The following is a 20,343-nucleotide window of genomic DNA, read 5'->3' on the forward strand; positions in this document are numbered from 1 at the left end:
TGAGGGGTGAAACCCTGAAACTGGTCCTAGGATGCTTGTTTCTGGTCCAGAGAGGACCTGGCTTGGCAGTTCAGGCTGGACTGTTCCCATGAGGCACAGGGTCAAGACTGATTTGCATATGGCCAAGGCTAAACTGGGATGGCATGGCGATCTCTTCACTGTGGATGAATGTTTTGAATTGTTCTGCATTCCATCCATCATCTGTGTATCTTTTGGTTTCTTTCTTCCCTAAAGGCAGGAGATCAACTAGTTATGAGTACTTTTCTTTATGCACAGACCACCCCATCCTTCACCGCCTCTAGAATGTTTTAGCTTCACTGTTGATTGTTAGGCACAAAGAGCAGCTCTGTCTTTCGGAAATTCAACCAAATGTGGGCCCCACAAATAAAGTTTGGTGACCACAGGTACAGTCAGCCAGTTATGTGCAGCCTCGGGTACATTACAGTAAAGGCATAGGCAATTAACACAAACTACTATATCATTGCAGAAGGCCAAGTAAAAAACAATTGAATATTCGGTTAGCAATGAATACACAATTAAAAAATTATACTTGCCTGGAACTAAGCTCGGAAACACCTTGTTTCAATATCACTGAAAGTGATTTGCTGGGAATTGAAATTTAGACACGCCACTGACAAATTTTGCTACAGAATAACTGATTATTGACACTGGGAAATCTCACCAAAAAGTGAGTGACAGCGCAATAAAAAACACAGTTAAGTAACTAAGGGCCATATGTATGAACACATTTTCCCATAGACACAGAATGGGTAAAACCCTTTGATACATCTGGCCCATAATTCGAGAAGTTTCACATTTCTGTATCCCGCACTTATGAAAGAAGAAGCCAACATATTACTGTTTTTCACTGCACTATAATAAATCCCAACACACTTTACTAATGCAAACACAGTCATTAACCTGTAGCTCAGAGACTCCTCGCACTTGAGGTTAACAAATGGAGTGTGGGGCCAATCATAACCGCCTCACAGGTTGCACAAAATGAAAAAGCAGACATGATGGCATGGTCAGAACATCTCAGGAGTTATTTTATGTTGAGTTATTCCAACCATTGTAGATTTCTCTACTGTGGTTGGAGGGAGGCTTTCTCCCTTCCAACGAAGCATGTTCCTACAGTGACAGTGATTTGAAAGTAAGAGGTTTACATTTTCCATCTGCTTTTGATTCACTTTTAACAAGTGGTCAGCAGACCTTTGATTAACCAACTCTCTTCCTACATTCAGGAAAACTCTGAAGGCATATGAATTCTGCCAAATTACATAATGCGTATGTTAAAGGATTAGCATGTTTCAAGAACCTCAGAGTCGTGAAATAATGACCTATTGGCTTTGCTAATGCTTGTTATTAGATTCAAGTGAGTATCTCCCGTCCCTGGAGGAGGAACAAGAAGCACCCTGAGCCCTGCTCCATAGAAGCAGGTTTGTCATTCAGACACTCTGTAGTCTTCGGTCAATGAAATAGATGGCAGACTCACCTTTCCCACGATCCCTTGACCATTCAGGGTTATGAGTCCTTTCACATTAATGTCTCATTCTCAAGTACTCTGAATACTGGATCACAAAGAGAGAAAAAAACATGTTTAATGGTCCAGTTCCTATTACCTTTTTCCTTCATTGCTTTGTTTTGAACTTGCTTGCTGAAAGACCTTTCTTCTCTCTGTTCCCCCAGGTGTTCAAGGTAGATGTGCTCTTCAATGGACGAAAGCACTCCCTGGAGAGGCGATACAGTGAGTTCCATGCGCTCCACAAGAGGGTGAGGAATGCCCTTCTTTTTCAATGGTCTGTGTCGTCTCCTTTTTTTTCAACACACTGACTGTCGCCTCTTATATTCTCTCTTTCTCTCCTTAACGTAAATCTCTACCTTTCCTCTGCTCCTTTACTCTCCTGCAGCCCCAGTTGCCTCTATCGCTGCTCTCACTCTCTTTCTCTTCTTCATCTTCTGCTCTATTATTTTTCACCTATTGTCACCTTCTATTATGGGCTCCTCCCTCCCCCTGGGCCATCGTTGCAGGAGGCAGGGACATAGGCAACACTGGTATTTCATTGACGCGGGACCCTACATTGCATTCTGCATTACTTCATGGTCAATATCTGCTCGATACCTCCTCATTCTGGCTGCTAGGTTGAAATTGAAATGATAGAACAATAACGTTTGTCCCTGGCCACACTCCTGAATCCTGCTTTCTGAGTTGCTGTTCACTGTCCCATGGTCCCAGATGCGGCCTGCAGGCCAGAGCTGCCACAGTGCCACAGCCAAAGAGCGCGGCTTTCATGAGACATAATACAAGGCCGTAATAGGAGAGGCTGGCGGATGTACATTACAAAGCACTACTTGTGGTGCCTACTGAGGGACAACTACCAATTCTGCCTCTCTATCAAGTCTTCCTCAAAGCAGTGTTTTATTTTTTGAGTTTTCAGAAGGTAGAAACTTACCTTTAAAGTTTCCAACAAACGACCGTTATTAGATGCCATCTTTTGCAGCTTTCTCTGGTGAGATGCTGGCAGTTCGAGGTCGGCTGCATAAGAAGATGCAGTGATCCGTTGCTGATTATAACATCATCTTTCTCGTCCCTAGTAAAAAGTAAAGTAAAGTCCACATTTGTAAAGCGCACAATCACCCGTAAGGGTCTCTAGGCGCTGGGGGGCCGTCGGGGAGATTAAGCGAGCTATTGCCCAGAGTCACATGGTGCTGGGCTAACCTGCCGCCGGAGCCGGGGATCGAACCGTGATCCCCAGATTCCAGCGTCAGTCGCCCTGGCCGCGGCGCCACACCTAAGAAAGCAAAGACTGCTCAGGGTAGGATGCTTGGAACAGTGGAAGAGAATAGGACACTATGGAGAGGGGACAGTGGCCTAAATAAATACCATCGTAGACCTCTCAGTTAATATCAAGTGCATCCCTAATAAGCCAGACTCAAAGAAGTAACAGATGCTGATCCACCTTTATAAACACCAGCAACTTCCCCCATATTATATGCATTGATTTAGTTAACATACAGACTTCACAGTTCTGATGACATCAGCTTTGCATTGTGCTGTCACTTTGCTTGGGTCAGGATGGGGCATCCTGTTTAGAGCTGCTAACAAAATGTCTTCCTGAACGTTTCTCTTCCAGATTAAAAAGGCCTGCAGGGTGCCAGACTTCCCACCCAAGCGGGTCCCAAACTGGCTGCCGAAGATGATGGAGCAGAGGCGGCAGGCCTTGGAAGCCTACATTCAGGTAGGTGGAAGGAGGGAATCCCAGGCATGCAGTCTGGAATGTGAAGCATCCCACAGGCTCTGGCTCCAGCTGTGGAGACATCTACAGAACATAGAATCATGCAGAGGGGAAATTGACTCTACTGTACAAATACACATTTATCTTATGACTGTGGGGAAAACTGTTATGAGAAGGTTCTTCCCTTACAACCCCACCATATCTGGAGATGATCTGCTTCCCTTTCCATTCTGGAATGAGAGTCACACTAGCCCTCAGTTTTAGTACATTTATGACCATTTCTAGGTGGGGAAGTGGTCACATCGAAGTTTGTGAATGTCCATTAATGTACATGTTTGTGGCCATTCACAAACTTCCAAGGCTGACCTCTCCTTCTAATGCCCACTTTCATACCCTTGTGTAGGATTTACTACTGCACTTTTCTCTCTACGTGTTGTAGAGAAATCCACAGAATTAAATCCATTTACACTTGCCAGAAATCCTATTGTGAATTGCTGGCTCGCAAATGGAGGTATTTTAGGCCATAAATGTAGGTTTATAGACAGCAATACCTTTGTCAGGTTAATCTATAAGTGCTTGAAAGTTAACCCCGTTTTGTAAACGTAGTTTAACGGGTCCACCCACTACCAACCTGTGCCTTGCCTTTGCCTGTGGCAGAGTGTTACATGAAGGGATTGAGTGGTGCAATAAAAAAGTACACAGCATAGCATACATCCATACACCTGGTGTCAAATTTTCCAGCTGTGGTTAATTTCTGTTTGGTGGTGCAGTGATCAGTGCATATCCATAGGCACCTGTAATTATACATTTTACTTTGACACATAGGATGCATTCTGGTCATATATTATACTAGTCGACCATTATGAGAGGAGAAAGTGGATCACATTTTCTTTTTTCATTTTTCCTAATTAAAGATGCCTATATATCTGCACTCAATTTTTCAGACTAAATTTTTCAGACTCAATAATTAACTTCTTTGAGGTAAGACTGTTACACTGTTCAAAAAATGAGATTTGGTGAAACTGAATGTAGAAAAGGGTAATGAGTGCTTTATTACATTGAAGAATGCTACCATCCTGTTGTCCTAGGGAAGACCCTACCTTTAAATACCCGAATTAGGGTTGAAACATTGAGATATTAGTTTAATGGCTGCACATTTAATGTACAATTTATGAAAACCAAACTTAGCATTGTAGCGGGTGAATCACAATGAACCGTATAAAAGGCCAACATTGTATCTGTTGTGAGCTGTTCAGCTGTGCACCTTTACCCTTACATCACTGATCACTAGATCTGCTCCATCACATTGAGTACTGGCATGTTCTTCTAATGGTTATTAAAGAAAAGAAAATTAGATGAACTTTGTTCATATTGAAATATATGGCTAATTTTGTTATATTCTGGGGTTTATTGAACTAATAATGACTATTCCAACTTTGCCCTGCAGTGGGGTATTAATATACTGTCTTGTTTTATCTTTGCACAGGGTGTGTTGTGGGAGAATCAGGATGTTCCCAAAGAGGTCTTAGAATTCCTGAAGCTGCGGCACTTCCCACACAGTCACAGGAACAGCAGCATAGAGTGAGTATCTTATGAAGCAGTTCCAATTACTACTACTACTGTAGTCTTTAGATATATCTTCAAAGGATCAGATTTGAAATGATGGGGCCATGTTCCAATAGGATGCCTGACATTGCAATCACCAATTCAACCCGGATGGGATCATGCCGCACAGTAAAAAGCTCAGGCTAGTCTCAAAAGTATTCATTAGGCTGAGTGATATGACTTTCATGCAGCTCATCAGTAATACCATGTGAGCGGTGAACACATGTGTAATACACTGCGAACACGTGAATCCCAGTCAGTGACATAGGAGCGCTTTTCACTGGTCACTATAGTATTCCTGGCAGGCTGTCTAAAAGCAACTAATGTGAGTTTTGTGTCTGTGATATAAAATATGCCCTGATGAAGAGACCAAGATGCCTTCTAGCACAGTAGGCTACATGTTCAAACTTTATAATCATGAACAATTAATACAATCTGCTCTGTAGCGGAATCTATTGTGAATAATAAAAGCTTAAAAACAAGCTTAGAGCCCGCCCATTACTTACCAATAGTTACCATTTGTTTGGTTCAACATCATTCTCGTTTCCTTGCTGGTCATGCCTCCTGCTTCCGCCTGGTTTCTCAGCTCCTTCTGCTTTCTTCTCGGGGCGTATGCCTCTGCCATTGAGCATCGACCAATTACAGCTCTCTGTTTGTGCCCAGGGTCCTTCTACTGGCCACGTGCTGCTCCTGGTACTATTTCTTTGTAGTTTTTTCAAAGCACTCTAGAAGAGTGCATGAAACTCTAAGGTCTCCCCTCACCTCCCCTGGCCTCCTCCCCGCTGTCTGGTATTGCTTATTCCTCCCCTCCCCCCGTAGCTCCCTTGTGTTGTTTTCCCCAATCCCTCCTCCTACTGTCCATTGCTGCTCTCTCCCTCGTCCCATGCACATCCCTGGTGTTGCTTTCCTCTCGTATGTTCCCCATTGTTTCTGTTTCCTCTCTCCTCCCACCCCTCCAGTGCTATTTCAGATATATCGGGCCTAAAGAAAAAAAACACGCTATAACGCAGTCAATGCAGGCCACATCATAGCACTTTTTTTCTTTACTTTAAGCCATGTTGCACAGCAGCCTGCGCTGTTGTGCAATGTAGAAAAAATCATTGACAAAGCCAATGGGTCTCACATAGGCAAAACCTATTGGCTTTGCCAATGCTTGTTATATGAGAATACCAGGTGGAACAGAAGCTCTACAACTGCATCCTCAGAGGATGTAAGAAAGAACACAACCAAGAGATATTCTAAGTACATTTCTATTTATGGGGCCTCCTAGTAGGAGGGAGATAAAAAAAAAAGGTGGGCATTCCTTTCTTGGAAGCTGAGGAACCCTAAGTTACAGACTTTGATGAGGGGGAAGAGATGAAGGGTAACCTTGGCTACATCTATGCAAGGTTTATACCTACATACATGCCCCAAACCTGTCAGCCTGAGAATAATATGCACTGTATGATTGCACAGGGAGGAGGCAAAGTGGGGCTTTGGTCCCCCTCCCACCATGCCTCGCCCAATGCTGCCTAAATGGATACATCCTCCTCCCTCTCCCACAGGAATACAAAGTTATCTGGAACAGCCTCCTATATTCTGGGGAGTAATTTGAAGCCCAGCTGTGCAGAGTATTTATGTCTGAGCTGGTGCTCAGCTCAGCACCATGTGACTCTGGCCAATAGCTGACTTAATCTCCCCGACGGCCACAAGTGCCTTGAAACCTTAAGGGGTGATATGTTCGCACTTTACAAATATGGATTACTCTGAGCAAGGGTTTCCAGCTCACTGTATAATAGAGGCTCTTCACTGGTCACTATGTGATGAGTGCTGAACCCGCATCTCACAGGCAGCGCCATATGAATTAGTATTCCTGCACAACCACCCTCATGGAGTATAGTTCGTGTTAACTAACTCATCTCTTTGCCAGCAGAATGGCGGGCAGAATACCTTTGTGAGTGTAGAATCTGCCTCTATTTCACTAGAATTCCCTAGTCCTAGTCTGGAGTTTCACCCAGTTGTATTGTGAATGTCTCCCCATTTGTGTGTCGAGTTTCCCTATGGCTAGGACTAGATTGTCTCTTTTTAGGTCGAGCCTGGGCAGCACATGCAAGGTATGTTGTATTCAGTCTATAGGCTTCTCAACACACCCAGCGCTTCTGGTTGGTTGGTTGGCCTGCTTTTAAAAATTCCTATACTGTGGTTGGTTAATAGTGTCCATCTGTCCCGCCTTTGGATACTTGGATCCCACGCACGAGACATCACAAATTGATCCTCCTTTGTTTTCCGATTTGGTTTTTGTTTCAACTAAAGCTCCCCCTGAGTGTACAACGTCTTCATTTTGTCGATTGTTACAGCTTGATCTCGGCCCAAAGGTATTCAAGCACTTAAGTAATATTTGGGATCGTTGTGCAGGCTCCCTTCCATCGATGCTTGTATTAGTACATTGTCAGAATGTGCGCTTTGAGGAGACCTCCTGCTCTGGGGCAAGCACAGCCTCTTTATTCACATCCCAGACCTTCCCCCCTCCCGCCCCCCACATAAGAATCACATGCACCGCTGCCCCAGTTACAGCCTGTGCACCAACAGATGAACACCCCCAGGGCCTATGTTCATTGTGGGCTAGAACGCAAGTTACAGAAAATAGCAACAAACAATTGCGCCATAGTAAGAATAAACAAGCATTTGCAATGCAATAGGTCTCGCAATTACACGAGTTTGAGCTATTGGCATTCTAAATGATAATGCCTTTTTTGTTTTGTTTTGCTTTTTAAAAACATAATTAAAAGGCATTGTCATTTACAATACCAATAGCTTAAACTCGCATAAATGCGAGACCTATTGCATTGCAAAGGTTTCTACCTCTTAACGGGATGCTGTGAGGCAGTGGAGGAAACAGGAGAGGTACAAGTATCTTGATGGACCTCAGCAATAGTCTGAACAGGACTTTTAGCCGGTGCTAAATGCGCTTGTCTATCAGTAGGAGCTGCTCTGCTGGAATTACAGCTGGGTGCGTTGAAAGAGTTGACCCCACCAAAACATTAGGGCAAAAACCAAAAATGAAGTACTAGCTTTCCATGACAAATGGGTGTCATGTATCGTAGCGGTTAAAACCCACTCAATTGTATGTATTTTGTTTGCATTTATTTAGCGCTTACTGTCCCTGGCGAAGTGTCAATGCGCTTTAGATAGATTGATATCGCTGTGCATTTTTGTGAGTTTGGCAAGTGGACTATTTCTAGGTATAGAAGCACAATTCCAGGAAGAGGTGTGGCGCCGCGGCCAGGGCGACTGACTCTGGAATCTGGGGATCACGGTTCGATCCCCGGCACCGGCGGCAGATTAGCCTGGCACCATGTGACTCTGGGCAATAGCTTGCTTAATCTTCCCGACGGCCCCCAGCGCCTAGAGACCCTAACGGGTGATAGTGCGCTTAACAAATGTGGATATTATATTATTATTATTCCTTCCCTTACCGTGCCCCCGACGCTGGTGTACAATTAAAAATTTGCTAACATTCGTGCCAAGAATTTTCAATTCTATTAAGGACAGGAGGCGAGGATTATGCTTTCTCAATTTCTTTACTGAAAAACACAGCAGCCAATCAGTACGCAGTAAAGAAATAACAAACTACATTACCCATAAACCCAGGGTAACCATAGAGTATGTGAATGTATAAATATGGTCATAGAGGTGAACACTTCCTCTTTCTTTGTCCATAGTCAATAAATAAAGAATCCAACGTAAATTTAAACAATCCATCAAAGGAGTCCCCCGGAGAGGTCATCATCCGGCTGACGTGGAGAAGGAACTTCAAAGAACCACAGGAACAGCAAGAGACCAATCAGGAGAAGAAAATCCCGGCACACCTCATTTAAGGTCGGAGACTGAGGAAAAGAGACAGAGGTCGTAAAAACTGTTCCCCAAAAGTTGAACACAGTAATCAGTACAGGGAGGGAAACATTTCATAAAGAACGAGAGTTAAACAGCATAAAAGCAGTATGCATCATATAAAGACAATAATGAAATAAGGGTGGGATAATCCTCGCCTCCTGTCCTTAATAGAATTGAAAATTCTTGGCACGAATGTTAGCAAATTTTTAATTCTATGGCAGGACGGAGGCTCAGATTATGCTTGTTTAAAGCTTCCTCACCACAACAGATGCAACATCTACAATTGGTTTAAAATAAAAGGTTTTGAAAACAGACTCAGATGACCAATCTGCAGCTCTCATGATATCATGAAGACTAGCACCCATGGAAAAAGCCTTGGAAGCCATAGCTCCTCTCGCAGAATGGGCCCCACATATGGAAACATCAATGCCCGCTTCCTGCATGAGCCAACGTAACCAACGTGCCAACGTGGCTGGAGAAACAGGCTTGAAAGGCTTCTGTAAAGCGATAAGCAATTGACCTTGTGGATCGGAACGAAAAGATGTAGTGCTTACCTCATAATCCTTTAGGCATTGGACTACACACAACTGAGGGTTGTGCGGAAAAGAAGGATAAGTAACTGCAGCAGTGTTACATTTTGTCCGCTTAGAAATGACAAAAGAGACACCCTCAGGCGTATAGGAGCGACCCGCGAGATCCAAAGCCCGCACAACAGACACTCTTTTACAAGAGACCAAGCACAAGAGCATAGTGAGTTTAGCCGAAAGTTGTTTGCGGGATAAAAGAGTATTGGAAGGCCAATCAGATAGAAAACGTAAAACAATAGAAACATCCCAAAGGGCAACATACTTGGGGCAAGGAGGTTTTACCATCCGGATACCCCGCAACAATTTAGTTATCAAGGGATGTTCTCCCGCTGGTTTACCATCAACAGGAATATGACCTGCAGAAATCGCAGAACGAAAGTTATTAACCGTTCTGTATGCTAGCCCAGAGGATGCCATTGAAGCCAAAAAATTAATGATCAAAGAGATATCCGCTGAAACGGGATCCACCGACCGCTGTGAGCACCAATCACACCAACGCTTCCAACTTGAGTTATAGCGTTTATGTGTGCTGGGTGCCCAAGCCTCATTGATGAATCTGTTAGCGTCTCCCGATAAGCCTTGGATTTTCCAGCGTTCCCCGAAATTCTCCATGCTACTAGCAGGAGTTGACCCGACATGACAAGAGGATGCGGCTCCCGAAGAGGGTCCAGCAACAGGTTCCAAACCTGTGGAAGAAGGATCGGAGACGAGCAACTCATCTCCAGAAGAACCGGAAACCACGCTTGAGCCCTCCAAAGAGGGGTTATTAGAATGAGTTCTGACGAGAAGAGACGGGCCCGAGCTAGAACTCGGGGAATCAGGAGGAATGGTGGAAATGCATAGCACAGCAGAGGAGGCCAGACCTGGAGAAACGCATCCGTGGCCAGGGCTGCCGGATCTGGCCTCCAACTGTAGAACTGGGGAACCTGGGCGTTGAGGCGAGAGGCAAAGAGGTCCAGATGACAAATCCCCCAATGTCGGGACAGCTTGCGAAATAGGCGAGGATGAAGCCTCCAATCGCTGAAATCTCGCAGATGGCGAGAGTTCCAGTCCGCAATCAGATTGCGCGAACCCGGAAGATATTCGGCAATAACAGTGATCTTGCGGTCCAAGCAAAGGTGCCAGAAGTCCTTCGCAATTTCTGAGAGTAGTCTGGACCTGGTACCCCCCAGTTTGTTCACATAACGAACTGCGGAGACATTGTCCATTCTGAGAAGAATGCAACAATTAGTTTGGAGAGGAGAGAGACATCGAATCGCAAAGGAGCCCGCAAGAAGCTCCAGGCAATTGATGTGGAGAGACAACTCCTCCGACGACCAACGACCTCCTGTCGACACTGAACCGCACCGGGCTCCCCAACCCCAAAGGCTGGCATCGGACTCTATCACAACATCTGGAGTCCTCCCGAAGAGCGCTCGACCGTTCCAGGATTCCATGTGGTCCAACCACCACCTCATCTCCGACCGGGCTTCCTCTGAAAGAGGGACAAGGTCCGAGTACCGAAGACCCTTCTGGAGATGACGGATTTTGAGACGCTGAAGCGCACGATAATGTAACGGGCCTGGAAAAATCGCTTGGATGGAAGAAGAAAGAAGACCCACAATCCGAGCTACTGAGCGCAGAGAGACCGTCTCTTGAGCAAGAAGTAACCTCAAGTCTCTCTTGATGGACCTGATCTTCTGTCCTGGCAGAAGTAACTGGCATGAGATGGAATCTATTTGAAAGCCCAGAAAATCCATAGTTTGAGATGGAGAAAAGTGCGACTTTAAGGGATTCACTAGAAAACCCAAAGACTGTAGAAGATCCACGGACCATTGCAAATGTGATTGAAGAAGAACCGGACACTGAGCCAATAGGAGAATGTCGTCGAGATAGACGATCAGCCGAACTCCGCGGGATCTCAAGGATTCCATCACAGGCTGGAGGAGCTTTGTGAAGCACCACGGGGCGGAAGAGAGGCCGAAAGGAAGGACCTTGTACTCGTACCAGCTGCCCAACCATTGGAACTGAAGGTAGCGACGATGAGGGGCATACACTGGAACCGAGAGATAGGCATCTTTCAAATCCAGACGAACCATCCAATCTCCTTCTTGAAGAAGATCTCTGAGAAGATGGATGCCCTCCATCTTGAAATGGCGATAAATTACGCCACCGTTGAAGTCTCGTAAGTTGAGAACTAAACGAGACCCTCCCCCTTTTTTCTCCACGAGAAACACATTGCTGACGAATCCCTGGGGATGAGGAAACGTCGGAACGATAGCCCCTTTGGCCAACAGGGAAGAGATTTCTGTGGAGATAACCTCCTGATCTGGTTGGGAAAAAACAAGAGGGCGTGGCCGAAGGCGCTGTAGAGGGCGAGAATAAAATTCTATCTTGTACCGTCTCCAGCACCCAGGCATCGTTTGAGATCAAACGCCAATTGTGCAGAAAAAATTGAATCCTTCCCCCCAAAATCACATTGGAAGCGAGAATGAGGCTCACCTGAAGCGGAAGACTCTGGACGTCCTCCTTGGTTACCGTTGTAACCGCCCTTTCCATATTGCCCTCTGGCTTTTCTCGAAGGGTAGAATGAAGACTTGTTGTAGGAATTACCCTGTCCTCCTCTTTGGGACTTGTTCCCCCGTTGAGCGGGCTGGTCGGACCCACGGCCGGACGAACGTCCCCTTCGTCCGGCCCTGCCAAAAACCGGGCGGAAGGCCCGTCTCAGATTCGCTTGTGCCTTATCAAGCCCACTAAAGGTTGAAACGAACTTAGTAAGTTCTTTAAGAAATGGAGCTCCAAAGAGCAAACCTTGAGCTTGGGGGCCAGACTCCGAAGACGCTAAATCAGTAAGGCGAGGATCGAGTTTCATTAAGATGGAGCGCCGACACTCCGCCGACAAGGCACAATTCGCATTTCCAAGGAAACAGACAGCCCGTTGGGACCAACCAATCAATTCATCTGGGTCAATAGGAACGCCAGGCTCCTTTGCCCTGAAACCCAAGTCAAGGATTTTCGTGAGAGGACCCAACAAATCCAGAAGTTTGTCCTGGCACGAGCGCCACGACCTATCCATCCTTAGTAGGATCTTTAGAGTATTTACGCATATATGTGACCATGGTAGGGTCAACATCAGGTGTGGAAGCAAGCTTGTCCGAAAGATCAGGGCGAGGACATTCTGAGCGTAAACGTGCTCGCACATCTTTCTCAAAAGGGGAACGAATGTGGGATTGAACATAGTCAGCCACCTCAGGGGATGGCAACCAAGCTGAAGAATTAGGATGAATGATGTCCGCAGGATTGAATGTCAATACCTTTGGGGAAGATGGTGCATCTACATAGTGCTCCTTCCTAGATTTTTTAGATGGAGGAGGCCTCGCAGATTCAGAAGACGTGGAGGAAGAAGAAGTCGACCCATCATCTGTGTCCGACGGAGGGTCCGAACGGGCAGGCGCAGCACGCTTCTTCGATGAAGGAGCAGAGAGGGTTTTGGCCAATTTTGCAAATTTAGATTTGTGTGGATTTCTTGGCGATTTCTTGCTACGCTTAGAGGCAGAAGGCACCCAACCTTGTTGGGCTGCATAATCAGTAAGATGTTTTTTCAATGGCGCAATCGCCTGAAATAAAGCTTGGCCCATAAAATCATCAAAGGATGCAGTAGGTTCATCCTCACCATAGTATTCTTCATCTTCCTCATTATAATATTCAGCCATGATGACTAGAATCACCAATTAATGCCCACAGGAAGGAAGGAATACGTTTTTAAGAACTTATTAAATGGCAAAGCCAACTTGGGGGAGTGGAACCCCTAGTGCAAGTCTGAAACGCAGTCAAAACTTGACCAGAATATAAATAATTAATTGTGGAGGGAGGACTTGCACCAAAACAAGCAATGCAACCACTCTAGGCAAAGCCTATTCAACAATTTATACAACCCCCCAGATATCTAGTCCAAGAGGGCGTCAGGGAGCTCAAACGGCAGCAAGAGGGCAGGCGCGTACGAGCGCCAGCTGTTTCAGTCGTCCCTGTCAAAAGCCGACTGAGGAAAATGCACGCCTTCGACCGGCGTGTCAACAAAGCCTTCGCGCATGCGCAAAGACGCTGCTGAATAGGGAGAGACGCGCGCAGGGAAGCGCGTCTCGACCAGCTCCTCTCCCGCTCCACACAGCACAAAACAACGCGAAAACGCGTTAAAAAGACACCGGAGGTGAGAACACACGCTCCATAAATATTCTCAAAATCGACACAGCAAACGAGGCTAACTACCTCAAGCAACTCTACTAACGAGGACAGTGACCGCTAAACAGCACGCCAAGCGGCGTGAAAGGGCGCACACAGTGAGAAAATGCAAGACAAGTAAGCGTTTTGTTAAATACAACAGTGCATTTCAAAAGTAATATTAGAAAAGGATAAAGGCACTTAACTGGCTGCGAAGCAGCAAAGAAAGAGGAAGTGTTCACCTCTATGACCATATTTATACATTCACATACTCTATGGTTACCCTGGGTTTATGGGTAATGTAGTTTGTTATTTCTTTACTGCGTACTGATTGGCTGCTGTGTTTTTCAGTAAAGAAAGTGAGAAAGCATAATCTGAGCCTCCGTCCTGCCATAGAATTTTCACCCCATCACACCTCCAAGCCTGCGTTTCCAAAAATCCCTGACTCATTCTCTCCTTTACCTGTTACAGTGAAAGGACTGGACCGCTGTTAAAATGTTACAATGAATTTGCACTGTTACGCTCAGCCGAGTTTAAAATATAGCACGAGGGTGAAGCCGTGGGGAAGCAACGGGGCACAAATCAGCATGAAAGCGATATTAGTTATGAATATTAACCTACCCTGATGGCGAGTGGCATCGACTTGAGAGTGCGCCTACACTCAAAAAGCTGCAGAGCACCTCCATTGCAGCAGCTCCGACCGGAGCACAACAGATGGTCATGTCTGATTACGTCCAATGGAAATTAAAGGAGCGTGCTTAAAAGGCGTGAGGATTTTTAAAGGGGAAGTTTAAAACAAGCTACATACCGCGTGTACGTACCCCTGGCAAGCTGGAAGCCGCGTGTGTCAACAAATGTGTAAAAAAAAAAAAATGCCGTATGTGTCAACAAATGTTGGAAAAAAGGAGCACAGCTTGGTTGCCATGACAATACAAAGCTATTGCCACAAGCAAAAAGAAGATGGCGTGGGCTTGTCCACAAAGGCCGCCCTAAAAGTGGACAATGCGGTAACCTGAAAGCCCGGTTTTCAATCACGCATCAGCGTATAACATAAACGAAGATGCGCGCCAATTGAAAACAAGGGCGTGCTTTAAGTGTGTTTGGAAACATGCGCGCTGCTAACGCCAGGCGATACCTTAAAACGGGTGTTGCTCCGCCTCCCTCCACCCGATGTTGTTTTTTCATCTCTGTGTTGCTTTGCCTCACCCCCACCCTCCTGCATGTTGCTTCTGTCCCCACTGTTGCTTGCTCTCCCAGACCCTTGACACCATACCAGTCCCCCTAATTAACTAGGATCGGTAACTAAAAAGCGCACATGGAGCAAATGTCTGCTTCTCTCATCACATCAGGTCAGTACAGCTGTTTGTACATAAAAGAAACAAACACACACTACGGAGTTCTTTGTGTTATTAAGGTGGGGAGGGCATATCTATTGCGTAGGTAAAAAACATTGGCATTTACAGTACCCATAGCGCCAACTCCAACAAATGTGAGACCTATTACATTTCCAGTGCTTGTTTTTCACTGCTGTTGCATATTTCTCTTTCCAGCTCGCTGATTGAATTCATGCCAGAAGAGAACAGGTAAGTCCTTATACTTTATTGTGTGTTGTTTTTGGAGCCATCTACCCTGTCCCTGCTGAACTGACTTCCCTGTCTGGAGTGACATGGTCGGGTAGGGAGGGGGGCGGTTGGGGGGAGTTACCTCTGTATTCATTGTACAGCTTCCTCTGACCCTCAGTCCGTGGCCATGTCCCTCCAGAGCTCATATCTCTCGAATCAACAGAAAAGCCCAGAATTGTAAATGTTTTTCTCTGTTGCATGGAGTCAGTGTCGGCCCTGTTCAGAGGGCCGGCTATCTGCACCCTGACGTCACGTGACTAATTCTGTTTCAGCACAATCTGCTTTTTAGAGACAGCAGGGTTTCAGGGAACCGGAAGTACGTAGGCTATTACGCGCCCAGGCAAGGTCAGCACGAGGGCTGGAATTAAACAACTAATTTTGGGATAAACTAAACTGCGGTAGCAACAGTCCCTACAAGCACTGACAAAACCAATATGTCTCTCTAAACGAACTCACGGGTTCAAGAGGACACCATGAATGTTTCTTCGAGAAAACGTGTACGATGTATATTACAAAATGATAACAAAAAGATGTTTGAGAAAACCAATAAGTCTGGCATTATCTGCAAGCTTTTTGACTTTGCCAAAATGCTTGTTTTTGTCAAAGTTTTTGTAAAACTTTATTGCTGGAGATGTTGAAGGGTCACATCAATCTTTAAAAAAAACATTGGTTAAACGCCAAAATATTTTTTGATCTCAAAAAGCATACATTGCCAAAGTACACCCTAGCACCTAAGGGAATCACTTTATGTAAATATCCTCTCTGTGACAGGGCAGGATGCCATCACACACAGTGAAGTTAGCTAATGGCTGAAATGAGCTCCCCTATGCTGTATGCTGTTGTGGGAGGAATTAAAATGTGAATATAAGATCTATAGAGGAAGATGGTTGGCTGAAACATCTTATACGTTTTTATGCATATAATTTTAGCAAAATCAAAAGCTCTTGGATGACGCCTGACCTACACAAAGGGAAAAGATAGAGATAACAGTTACTAAGTGTGACTAGACAGTGGCTCAAGGAGCAGAAGAAAAGGAGACCTGTAAATGTGTTGGATTTTGGCTCACTTTCTTTGCTGAGGATTGGGAAGCAAAAAGAGACTGCGACGGCAGCGGGGCACACACATGTACTTGTCGCCTGCTAAAGTCTGTGATTTCTTGGAATAAGCTCTGAGATCTATCAATCTTTAAAATATAAATCATGCATAGCGCACACATCACAAACTGAATTGTACCTTGGCACTTTAGTAATAGAATGAGTTCCCAACACTATCATACTTATTATTGACTAGAAAAAGAGGAAAATCTGAGTAAGCGATGGAATGAATGGCGCCTGTGATGTGTAGGTTTGCACAAATATTTCTGCATACGATATCAAACCAGTGAAGCCTCTTACTGACTTATACATCAGTGTTTCGTGTTTGGAAGGAAAAGTGTAACTTTGTCTAAAAACTTGGTAAAATTCTGTTCTAATTTTGTCCCAAAAAAAAACCATGGCTGGTAGTGGATGTGGTTAGTACACTTTTAGAGACTAGCTCTTCAGGGTCCAGTAGTTTCTTGTGCTACATATTGCGGTATCGTATATATCATATTATACTATATAAGCGCACATCGTGTCAGTTACACATTTTCATCCTGCTTTTGGCATTCTGGTGGCTTCCCACGTGGTTCTGGTCAGGTGTTCCCATCACGGAACACGGTCAGATTCGCTTTGTGATAATGTTTTAAAAGCATTGGGTCATGGTCATATTCTCGGTTATCGGGGTATATTTTATTCCAAGGGTTGTAGGTGTATGTATAGTTTTTCTATTTAAGAGTTAACCACTGAGGGCCCCTCTACTAGAAAATGGTACAGTGTGGTACCGCAAGCCATTTTGCTGCACCGTGCTGCATCATTTTCAACGCACAGGGAGGCGTCATAAACAATACGACGCATCGCTTTGCTTTCCCTTGCGCTGGTGCACAGGCACCCGTGCGTCATTTTGCAAGGGTCGCTGCGCTGTAGGGAAGATTGTTTTTCAGCTGGAAGGGGCGCCTTCCTGCACAAAAGCAATTATTAATGGCATTTTCCTCTTTCTATGCGTGCTGCAGAATGCAGCACATATAGAAAGAGGAAACAGCAAGGGGAAATAAAAAATATTTATCCTTTTTGCGCTGAATTCTGGCGCATTCCCAGCTTTATAAAATGTTGTAAATCTGACAATCAGACAAGTTCCATGGATGTTGAGTGGGAACACCCACAGCAACACCCATGGAACGCCCCTTTCACCAAAGTAATCCGTGGAAAGGGCCCATGTTTACAAGGCCATGAAAAGTCATGCAGGGTGACCTTATGTGGCCTTGTAAATATGGACAAGCCGATTGTGTCACTGGTGCATCAAAAAAAGTGATGCACCGCCAGCATAATGGGCTTGTAAATAAGTCCCTGAGGAGCTTATTCACAAGCCCCTTGAGCAACCGTTATTCCACTTTTTCCCATTTTAAATGTGACACACCAGCGGCGCAAGAGTCTTGTAAATAAGCCCCATAGTGTTTTGGCAATTTCGCATCCCTCTTGCTCGGTATATTGAGACGTGTCTGTATGGTGTTGTCAGGTGACAAATGCTACTGTGTACTGGCCACCCAACTACAAAGTATATATAAGCTGTCTTGAATCTCTACTATGACTTTTTTCCAGTGTGTTCTATTTGAGGTTGTGTGTGTGATTCTTCATGGCGGGAAGTACTTATTGTAAGCGCAGTGATATCCAGGCGGTTGGCTGGATGAACGTTGACCTGTATACTGGTTTCTGTGGGATGTTTGTTTGTTGTTCCTAAGCAGTTAATACTGTCGTTAGCCAAGTGATATCCATCTGTGTGGCATATCTGTGATATGTAGTGTGCATGCATGGGCCTCTATCTAATGTGGTTTGTTTGACGTTTTTGTGTATGACTTCTTAGCAGTTAGTGATACTGTAACCTGTGTGACAGTCTGTGTTGGACAGATGTCATATGTTCTATCTAGTGTGTTCAGTGGGATGTTTGATTCTCTTGTAGGAGCAAACCAGGAGTGTACACTATGTTGCATAAATAAGATGGCTGTCATTAAGTTATGGAAGTTACGGTCAGTATTGAATTAACTGTGCTGTCGGCACACTATGTGGTTTTTAGTGCTGTGGTGGTACAAGTGCTTTTATGTGCTGTATCTTATTTCCTAATAAAGTAGCAGTAGCAGTAATCACTGGTTGGTGTCCAGTATCTGAGTTTCTTGTTTGGTTGTAGACATCTATGCTGCGCAAACTATCCAGTGTGGCACCTGGGCACTGTGTGTGTTTACACCAAAAGACCCAGTCCCAGTGGGCCCAGTGATCAAGGTGGTGAGAAGTGCAAAGACTATGCAAAATCTTAAAGTAGAGACATTGGCTAGTGCTGTGCATTTGTGCCGATACAGCCAAAAATCCCATAGAACAGCAGTGCATCAAAGATGATTACAGCGTATTCTGATGATTTTGTCCATCTGTGTTCAACTTGGGTTTCTTATCTAGTTCAACATCTGCTCACTTTGCCAATCATCTGGAGGTCTTTTTACCTTTTTTTAATCGACAGGAATAGAACTACCCTCTTCATTGCATCAGTGCGACAATTTCCTTGCATCTCGACCATCATGGGTTACCTGGTAGTGGTCTTAGAGGTCCATGTTGTCCTTTCTCTGATCGAAGGTTTCTACTTCTTTTCTAGAATCACTTAAGGAGGAGAGCCACTCTTCAGCCCGATGGACTGGAGGTCCGTGAGGTTCAATTAGGTGCGTGCATTGTCTGCACAGCCTACAAACTGAAAGCCTTGAGCTCTAACCTGAGACATTGCCAATGTGCAGTCTGAAATCTCTACATTAGGGGTGGGCGGAATTTGTGTAGTCGCGCTACGCAAAGCTCCACAAAACGATGAAAAATCTCAGCGAGCTCACAAAAGTTCTGCGACTCGCGAAATTTGCTTTTTCTGCCCGTTCGCAATGCTTTTTTCCTGTTCATAAACGCTGTTTGCGTGCTCGGGGAGAAATATCTCACAAACACATATTTTGTACACGCGAACAAGCAAAAAATTGCGTGAAGCCGCAGATCGCAGAATTTTGGGCAATTCCGCGTTCTCCGCAGAACGCAAAATTACCCAAATTCCGCAAGCGGAACAGTATTTACCGCCCAGGCCTACTCTACATGTGCCTTACAGGGATTAGCAGAGAGTTGCACATGACAAGTCTTCTCAGGCACTACTCATACAATGAGCTCTGATTTTGATGGATTTTTTTTCCTGACGATGACTTTGATCACAACAAAGTTCTGTACAGAAAGTTCTCTGTCAGCAGTGTCTGGAGACACCACCATTGTGCCAAGCACTTATGTCATGACATTAGGCCTCCTGTTGTACCTACACAACAGAAAGGCTCCTTTTTCTTTGTGCTGTAATGCCACTGCACCACTTCAACATATGCCTGGGACTGCCCCAAGGCTGTCAGCGGGAGTTCCTAGTTCTTAGTGACAGGATTGTGTGTTCAAGACCGCTTTCCTCGTATAAGACACACATTTGCTTTTCATCTACCTCTAGCCCAACTAGCTCCTACTGTGTGTCTCACTCTAATATGCTGTTGATGCTATATTATCAGTGAATCTTAACTTAAGTGCCTGTGCAGGACGAGGGACGGCGTTATCCTCAAGATCTTATGAGGCAATGTATCCCTAAGTGTTGTCCTTAACCCCTTGGACGCTCATGACGAGCTGAGCTCGTCATGAACCACGGCGCTCCGGCGCTCATGACGAGCTCAGCTCGTCATGGCCCGTGGAACGCTCAGGTGCGGGAAGAATTCCCCTGCTGTGTTGAGCGTTCCATGGGAGGCAATACACTGTGAGTACAGGAGCGCCGTAGCTCATGACGAGCTCAGCTCGTCATGAGCATGGGGGCTGTGCGCGCCCTCCTCCCCCCCCAGCACAGCGGGGGAATAACCTCCGCAGCGAAGGGGTTAAGAACATATGAGGCAATGTGTCCCTAAGGAGATTAGATTAAAGCAAATGGATCAGTATAGTCAATCAAAGAAGCCTCAGGTCAAAAATGCTCCAGTGCAGTAAAGTTTAGAAACCATAAAGGTTTATTAAATAATGAAAATGCAATACTGGTTAGTCAAAATGCATGATAGATCAGCATGGGATTCTGCAGCACATATACAAAGAGGAATACGCCTTTAAGAATAGTTTCTGT

The 20,343-nt window shown here is 45.2% G+C and overlaps 1 protein-coding gene across 1 annotated transcript in view; it reads left to right on the top strand.

Annotated features, from left to right (window-relative positions):
• The window catches only part of SNX22 (sorting nexin 22), a 134,001-nt gene that overhangs the window by 87,374 nt on the left and 26,284 nt on the right, over positions 1-20,343 (top strand). The window contains exons 2-5 of the mRNA XM_078684990.1: positions 1,690-1,773; positions 3,135-3,239; positions 4,723-4,817; positions 15,049-15,081. Coding sequence (XP_078541116.1) covers positions 1,690-1,773; positions 3,135-3,239; positions 4,723-4,817; positions 15,049-15,081 — 317 coding nt within the window. The remainder of the gene's footprint in view (positions 1-1,689; positions 1,774-3,134; positions 3,240-4,722; positions 4,818-15,048; positions 15,082-20,343) is intronic.

Source organism: Lissotriton helveticus, chromosome 3_2 (assembly GCF_964261635.1).
Source record: "Lissotriton helveticus chromosome 3_2, aLisHel1.1, whole genome shotgun sequence".
Lineage (NCBI taxonomy): Eukaryota > Metazoa > Chordata > Amphibia > Caudata > Salamandridae > Lissotriton > Lissotriton helveticus.